The following is an 8,253-nucleotide window of genomic DNA, read 5'->3' as shown; positions in this document are numbered from 1 at the left end:
AACACAACGAAAAGCTCAGCCATTTTGATGTAGTCCTCAGATCACTTTTTACGCGATAGTTTTTCATACAATTTTCCTGGATTTTTTTTGTATATTTTCCGCCGATTCCACCCCACGCGTTATTTTTTATTCTGCCTGCGGTGGTGCGAGGTCTTTTACGTCCCCCTTAATTTTTCTGTCTCAGCTTTTTTGTTTTATTTTATTTTTTCTGAAATGACGTCGGCGCCACGGCAGTTGTGGGGAGACCGGGAAACGCTTATGTTGATAGACTTATGGGAAGATCGCCTCGCCGACTTGCGTCGTCAGAAGAGGAACGGCGGCGTGTACGAAGAAATTGCTCAACGTTTACGAGAAGCCGGCTACTATAGGACGCGCGCCCAAGTTCACAACAAGATCGAAAACTTGGGGCAAACGTACCGTAAGTGGCTTTTCTGTGCGCGCGGATTGCAAGCATGCGGTCTGTCGCGGTAAAAAGTTCGCAGCCTTGTCAGCGTTGTTTTTGAGACGCCCTTTGTAACGCAACATTGTTTTTCACTGCGCTGCATACTCGCATCTTTCTCAGCAGCGCAGTTTGTAAACATTGCTGACTCAAGTGACTACAGTCAGTCCAGTTTTACGTAGGGCAGCACGAAATGACACATTGATCGTCAGCACTTGCCTTTATTACGCGACAGCGTATACAGCGGTGTTGGTACAGCTCGTCACAGCACTTTCCTTTATTACGTGACGGCGTATACAGCGGTATTCATATAGCGCGTTCGGTCGAAAAGCCGTCGGCGTCGTAGTAGTTCCGAGCACCGCGCGTCGGAAAAAATCGTATCATGCCACCCGTTTAGCCCAGAACGTTCCGGATGGTGTCATACGATCCAACGTTTCGTGCACCATAAACGTACTAGTTAAGTTGGAGCCTAGTTCGCGGCAGGGATTCGAACCGGTTACCTATAATCGGGCGCTGCGTATCATGCGCGGTTCGGATGTCCAGCAAGACAAGTGAGAACGTTGCTGCATCATTTTCTTTCCTAAAAAGCGCCGCGCCGAACGAGCGATGGCGTTCAGCGGACTCCCTGGCAGCGCTGCAAGGCGCTCTGGCCTACCAGGCGAAGCTGAAGTGTCCTCCAATTTTTTTTCTTGTCTCAGTCGCCCTTGCAAAAAACTTTCAGATTGTGGCTGAGGAAGAGAACGACCGGTTCTGGAGCGGTCACATGGGAATTCTTCCGGCGCATACACCAGTTCCTTGGCACGCTGCCGGCCAATGATCCCTCCACGGCACAGGAAAGCGACATAACAGTTGAAGAGGTATGTTGTAGTATTTATAGCAGCTATTAGTGCTGCACAGCATGCTTGGTAGTGCAAGAGCTAATCACATTAGCTCATCATTTTCTTTAATAGTGCTTTGCAAATGCTTATTTTGAAGTCAATGATGGGAATTCTCAAATGGAAATTGCAGTCAGCATCTATAAAGATTGACAGCTGCAGAAACTGCGGCATCTTAAGTGATTTTAGCCAGCATGTCTTCACAGAAAGGCTTTTATTTACAGCTTTCTGCAGGAGATTAATTGCTGCAAGATACCGCCAGTATCACAATGGCAGTGAACCCAGCATAACAGGGTTTGCCTCAAAATCACTGTGAGAACTAACACTAAGCAGTGCTTATTTCAGCCTAGTCATGTCAGTAAGGTGAGCTGTGCGTGCTGCTTAAGAATGTAATGGATGTGTGGCCACCCAGTACCAAATGGAAACGTGAACTGTGGAGTTTTGCAAAAGTCATCTTTAGCTGCCTATTCTGTTCTTGCCCTGCCTAACAGTATGACTGCCACGCAGATCATTCATCAGATGGAACAAGGTGAAACCGCTGAAGCCGTCACCACCACAATGGCAGTGCACGACACGCTGCCCTTCGATGACCATGACACAGGGTCACCGCAGCCGATGACACCACCAGCAGTCGGGTCACCAGCAGCCGTATCATCAGCTGCCGGGTCACCAGGAGCCCTATCACCTGCCACACCAGCCACAGCATTGGCTGCCACACCAGCCACATCGTCGGGTGTCGCAGCCGAGGCTGTGACACCAGCCACAGGCCAGCCTCCCTCCAGAAAGAGGAAAAGGGGGGCAGGTGCTCTGGCTGAAATTCATGGAGGGCTCCTGCAAGAGCAGAAACTCTTGCGGGAGACCTTACAAGCAGCTCGGGCGAAGGAATTCGAGCAGAGAGAGAGGCAGATTGCTCTGCAAGAGAAGCTAGTGAACGCCCTAGAAAAATTCTGCAGCAAGTAAAGCAATAAAAGCTAGTTTATTCTAATTTATATGTGTTCATTACAATACCATGGCCTGAATGTGTGCCGTAAGACGTCAGCAGTGCAAACATGACCAGCTCAACCCTGTGGTGTAATGCTGGATCGTGTATAGACATGCTGTGCATTAAGCATTTGCTATGCAGAGCATGCTTGCATGCATACCACTCGTCTGTCATTTCTGTCCAGGATTGCTGGCGCACCTACTTTGGCATGTTGCTTCCTACAAGTTGCAATTTTTTTGCAATTCAGTTCCTACCTGTCCCTACTGAGCTGACACAAACAGCTTCCGCATTTTTATTGTACACAAAACAGTGATGCCACTGAAATGACATTAATACAGTGCAAGCTGTTTCTTTTTTCTATGCATTTGTCATTTCACCAGGGTCTCAAACATTACAGTGAAAACCTTTTGGCACTGAAATTTTCAATGCTGTCTACTGCTGGAGGCATGGAAAAAATACTGCCAAATGGAAAACCATGTTTCATACCCTATGATTTGGCTTTCAAATGTTCTGCAGTGTTTCTTAGTTCCACACGGAGGCATGTGTGTGTTTGTGTAATGAGCTCTTGATTGCTACAAAAAATGAGGTTGATAAAGTTAAATACTGTGAACCTTAAGATCAAGTACGCAGATAGCTGTCTGCGTCTAGATTAAGTTGTAAATAATGACACTGATTTGAGAAGGGAACAAACGGTTCCGGAGACGTCATCTCCATGGTTCTGCCAAGGCAGACTCTTGGTGGCCCTGAAAAGGACCGTTCTTGTTGAGGCGACCGTCAAGCACATCACATTCCTGGTACACTGCAGGGTGTAAGCAGCCGCACCGGCTATGGAACTCATCCATGCTTGAAGAAGTGCACAAGCGCCGTCCTCACTTCACAGCCAGTGCATTCTTGAACATCTGTACAGTGCTGTGGCTGCTGGAGACCATCGTTGTTGCTTTCCAGCTCTGTCAGCCACTGCTGCAGGACCGCATCTCCAAACTCCTCGCACACATTGTTCAAAATGCAGCACGCACGAATAGCCAGGCGGGAATTTTCTATCGAACATTCCATGCGCTTCAAAATGAAGCGGTACCGGGCCTTCAGCCTGCCAAAGGCATTTTCGACCACTCTCCTGGCTTTGGACAGGCGGTAGTTGAAAAGCCTGTCATCACTGGTCAGGTTTCCGCGGTGGCTGAATGGCTTCATTAAGTTGGTGGAAAGCGGGAATGCCTGGTCGCACAAAATGACCGGAGGCACTGCTCTGCCACCCATGATGGCACGTGGCTGACGAAACAGTGGTCCATTCACGGCTTGTTCCAGCTTGGAGCCACTGTAAACGTGTGAATCATGGCAGCGGCCTGGCGAGCCAACTTTTATGTACAGGAACCTGTACCGGTGGTCCACAAGGGCAAGCAGGATGATGCTGTACCTGCAAATAAAATATGCGGTTAACATGACTGACACATTGCACATGATGATAGTGATTTGAGCATAACATTACAATCCATACAATATGCCCCTGCTTGCTCTCGGGAGACACATCTGCATGTTTTGAGGGGACAACATTACAATGCATACAATATGCCTGTGCTTGCTCTCGGGAGAATCATCTGCATGCTATGAGGGGACAACACACTGCCTGACACTAGCGGTGAAAATGCTTGTTTCGCTCGCAAAGTCAAATTGACACTCACGCCGGTAGGCACTTGCAATTGCGCCTGTTTCGTTTGTTATTTGGTCCCTTTGTGTTTTTTTAGTTTCGCATAAGACTCCGATATAGTCAACCAACTCGTCCCTATGTTAGCATTGTTGCTTACCATCCTTTGTAGTTCCTGTAGTCCGCGGCGTTTTCCTTGGGAGGTGACACGGGAAAGTGGCACCTGTCCAACGCTCCGACCGCTTGCGGAAACTGGCACGCTGCGTTGAACTCCTTGATGTGTTCAGGCATGGTGTCCAGCGTCGGCATCTTCACCCAGTCACCTTCCATTAGGTGGACAACGGCCTCGCAAAGCTCGCGGTACGCCTGGTTCACTGTCGAGCGTCCGACGGCGAACAACTCGTCGATGCTGCGTTCTTCGCTTGAAGAGCACAACCGGTACAGCCCGATGGCGACTCGCTTGTCGGCAGGGATAGCTTCCCTCATGTTGGTGTCTTGCCGCTCGAGCAGCGGTCGCACAGTGTCGACAATGTAGCGGAAGGTAGCAGGCGTCACACGAAACGCGCACTTAAAGTACCTTTCGCCAAGCTGCGGCAGCGTCTCCTCAAACCACTTCGTGTTCCGGTCAAAACACCACCTTTCGCGGTTCACGGTCCTGCCACATGCGAATATGGACGCGTTCAGTGCACTGACGTAAACAAGCTCTTCTTCGATCCGATCTGCCTCGGCTTTCGACGCCTCGATGTCAGCGTCAAGCTGAGCGATGGCAGCCAGAAGCACCATGACCTCCGTCTGTGCATCCCGAGTGTGTCGCGCTTCGTCACCCATGGCGGTGAAAAGGCACCAACACGCAGGATTCGAGAGATTGGAACCTCCGTAAGCGAGAGGACGAAAAAGCACGACCTATGCACGAAGCAGTAGGAAGCAAAGAGACCACGGAAACGCCACCGGTGTCAGTGTTTCCAGAGCGTTACAAAACTTCGACAGCAAATTGTACAAACTACAAACAAAAATGTCTTACAAGAAAACGTAATAAGCCTTTAATAATAGCTACAAGCTTTCTACGCCTCCAAAAAAAGTTCATTATTACATTATAATTTCGGTTTATAAAAACATTTTTCTTATTTGCGCAAAATCAAAAGTAGCGACTGTGGCGCCACACATCCTTGGCGTAAGACGCGAGAACCATTTCAATGGCCATTGAGATTTGCCGTGTAGCAGCGCCACAACTCCCTCGAGTTCGATGGCGATCGAAAATCTCGAAGGCCCTCGACTCGAGGGCCTTCGAAATGCCCGTGTGACAGGGGTATTATTCGTGTAGCCTCGGAGGGTAATACCTCCATCGTCCAGATAGCACCACCGACCTGCCGCCTCCCCACCGCACCCCCTTAGCTTCCCTCCCACCCATCGCCCCTCTCGGTCCACCTTCCCACCCACCCATCGCCCCTCTCGGTCCACCTTCCCACCCCACCCATCTTCAACCTCGAGAGGCGCCATGCAACTACTCTACCCTCCAGAAGCGGCGCCCACCACGAGCCCCTCTATACTTCCACAATACACAAAGCCTCCTCCCACTATACATGCCCACGCGGCAGCGCAACGAAAAAGCGAAGGTGAATCGAATTCCAAGACGGAGTTCCTCCAGCACGACCCACCAGCAACCTACCCAACCCCTTACCTGAGGGGCTTTCACCCACCCACCGCTACCCACCGCCCCTCTCGACCAACCTCTCCACCCCACTTCCATCCTCCAAAACAGAGTTGCACGTAAGCGTTATAAGGAAATGAAAACTTCCACCCAATTACGTTTTCTTGTAATTTTGTAATTAACGTATTACTTTTTTCGAGCGGTAATGTTTCGGGTAATTCAATTACTTTTTTCAGTAGCTGATTATTGGTAATCAGTTACTAGTTTCAAAAACAAGCTGTACACAACGGTACAACTTTGAGAACGTCAATCTGAGGGCAAACATCACAACCGGCTGTGGAGAATCATCGCGCGCGATGGTGTCCGGACTACAACCGGGTCACTACCATTTTCTACGGCAGTTCTCGGCCCGATAAATATCACTTCACCGCTCTGCTCTTCGATCCTCTTCACCGCTCTTAGACGGCGCCTCAACTTGCCTCCCACTACACCCAACGCGAAGGCTTACACACAAAGCACGGAGCAACAACGAAGCGTGGCGCTTCACAGAGGAACTAAAGACACTACCATCGAAGCAATGCACAACTACGAGCTGGTGCGCAACGTGTTCATACGCTGTAATACCGCCACCCTTCCCTCCAGCGCATGCACTGAGAGAGCCTTTAGTGTAGGTATTGATCGCTGCACGATGAAATGTGTGAAAATTAGCGACGACTACTTCAAAATAGAACTCGACTTAAAAATTAACAATGTAAGCAAGCTGCAGTATATATTTCATGGCAGTCTGAGTAAATTTGTGTTATGTCAATAACAGTTGGAAGGAAAATAACGCAATGGTACCGCATTTCCTCGATTCTAACGCGCCGTAGATTGTAACGCTCACTCGTTTTTCACGGACAGAGATAATATGTGCATTGTCTTTGTAACGTGCTCCAGATTAATGCTTCTCGTACAAAGAACGAACGGCGCGTGATGAGCGCGCTATTTCGGCGCACTAAGAATACCGTGATTGGAAGCGAGAAAAACGCGCAGAGGCGCCAATCAGTGCCCTAAACACGCGTGTTTGGGGAGGAGATTGTGGCTTTCTCTTCTGCTGCCCTGTGCGGGGATCGCTGCTCAGAGCCAGGGGAGGGGGGGAGGGTGTTGTGAGTCCGAGGGTTGGGGAGGGTGGTCCGAGAACGGAGGCGCAGCACGTGCACACGAGGCAAGGAGCACGGGAGCTAGGCAGGGAGATCTTGTGTGGAGAGGGCGAGAAGTCCAACAGAATGACCAACAGAATGACCAACAGAAGTAACGAAGTGCCGAGGGGGCTGGAGCACTCGATGACAGGCAGCGACCATCCGACGTGCATGGGAGGGTCCGTCCCTCGCATTCCTTCGCTCAATATCTCCAGAACATGTCGGCGTTCTTCGGCCAGCTCAACTGCCTCAGAGGTAGCTGCTCTCCGTCTTGCTGCGGATTCGATTGGACAGCTCCGCCCTCAGTGTTCTGTCTCCATACTGTTTGACTCCAAGGCAGCTCTCATGAGCCTACAATGGTCAGACCATAGCTCACCAGCCGCAGCTCTCCTTGAGGCCCGCCTCGTGGCTTTAGTGGATACCGGGCTGGACACTGCCCTCCAGTGGCTTCCTTCCCACTCCGGAATTCTGGGCAATGAAGTGGTCGATGCTCTGCCTAAGTCGGCTCATTCATCCTCCCCTGAAGTGTCATCAACAGTCAGAGTTCTTTACTACCCTAAACGACATTTTCCTAACAATGTACTCTCTTAACATCCTGACTCAAGAGTCTCTGCAGTTCTTCCCTTCAAGTGCCTCCCAGCCAACCTTACCTGGCGGGAACGCTCTCTTTTACTTCGCCTATGGTTTGGCTGCACCTGGACAAGGTCTCGAAAATTCAGTCGCGGCTTAGTGCCAGAACCTCACTGTTCACAGTGCGGTGAATAAGAGGTCTCCTCCTCTTTGCCTGCCCTGCATGTGACGAACAACGAAAAATATTAATACATAGTTATCGACAACCGTGGTTTGCCTGCAGAAAATGGGAATCACCTTCTCTTCCACAAGCGGCACATCCTTCGAGCCTGCCAACAACTCCTCACTTTCCTTGACGATACAGGTCTCTCCCCGGTCTTATCACCTTTTCATCACTTTCGATCGCATTTTTTTAAACACAGATATACCGCTCTTCATAGTCCCACTGACAATTCACTGTTTTCCTACTGCATTCCGAGTAGTACCTATCCTAATTCTGTCACTTTGCAGTATGACAGTGCTTCGTGACTCCTCCGAATCATAGTAAAATGACAATGTGTCTCTGTGTTGTATATATACATTCACCACTGTGCAATGTGCAGTGTATGTCGTACATACGCTCTCTTCATCACACTCTAGTGTGACAGCAATTTGTGAAGCACTTCAGTGCAATTTCACAGTGTGCGTGCTTGCTGTAGACCCTTCCTTTCAACACAGCGCACTCTGACAATTCATAGTGACAATTCCTTTCTTTCAACAGTGCAATGACTTTGTATGTGCCTGTAGTACATCATTTTGTCTTCTCTGTGCATTGGGACTGTGCGCGGTGCGTGCCTTTCTTTACTACGTCACAGTACAGTGACTGTGTTTGTGCATGTTGTGCGTTCATTTCTTCCCGCACTATGCAGTATGTCACGGCATA

General features: G+C 49.7%; 2 protein-coding genes across 2 annotated transcripts; one reads left to right on the top strand and one right to left on the bottom strand.

Moving 5' to 3' along the window:
• Positions 1-213: 213 nt before the first annotated feature.
• LOC149357236 (uncharacterized) lies at positions 214-2,274 on the top strand. Its single transcript, XM_089576545.1, has 3 exons — positions 214-437; positions 1,173-1,296; positions 1,822-2,274. The coding sequence occupies exons 1-3, from the start codon at positions 214-216 to the stop codon at positions 2,272-2,274; spliced, it is 801 nt and encodes a 266-aa protein (XP_089432671.1).
• An 856-nt stretch (positions 2,275-3,130) lies between these two features.
• On the bottom strand, positions 3,131-4,421 carry LOC149357235 (uncharacterized). Its single transcript, XM_089576544.1, has 2 exons — positions 4,096-4,421; positions 3,131-3,707 (listed from the first exon to the last, which is right to left on the bottom strand). The coding sequence occupies exons 1-2, from the start codon at positions 4,419-4,421 to the stop codon at positions 3,131-3,133; spliced, it is 903 nt and encodes a 300-aa protein (XP_089432670.1).
• Positions 4,422-8,253: the final 3,832 nt, after the last annotated feature.

Source organism: Amblyomma mixtum, chromosome 3 (genome assembly GCF_055824585.1).
Source record: "Amblyomma mixtum isolate Tamu chromosome 3, ASM5582458v1, whole genome shotgun sequence".
NCBI lineage: Eukaryota > Metazoa > Arthropoda > Arachnida > Ixodida > Ixodidae > Amblyomma > Amblyomma mixtum.
The sequence above is the reverse complement of the archived record's forward strand: the minus strand, read 5'-3'. Positions and strand labels throughout refer to the sequence as shown.

Excerpts from the sequence above, each read along its gene's own strand:
- LOC149357236 (XM_089576545.1), top strand. The coding sequence starts at position 214 with ATGACGTCGGCGCCACGGCAGTTGTGGGGAGACCGGGAAACGCTTATG. Across the intron at positions 438-1,172 it reads CGTAAGTGGCTTTTCTGTGC|GAAGAGAACGACCGGTTCTG; the intron begins GCGCGGATTGCA and ends ATTGTGGCTGAG. Across the intron at positions 1,297-1,821 it reads GCGACATAACAGTTGAAGAG|ATCATTCATCAGATGGAACA; the intron begins GTATGTTGTAGT and ends ACTGCCACGCAG.
- LOC149357235 (XM_089576544.1), bottom strand. The coding sequence starts at position 4,421 with ATGAGGGAAGCTATCCCTGCCGACAAGCGAGTCGCCATCGGGCTGTAC. Across the intron at positions 3,708-4,095 it reads TACAGGAACTACAAAGGATG|GTACAGCATCATCCTGCTTG; the intron begins GTAAGCAACAAT and ends TTTTATTTGCAG.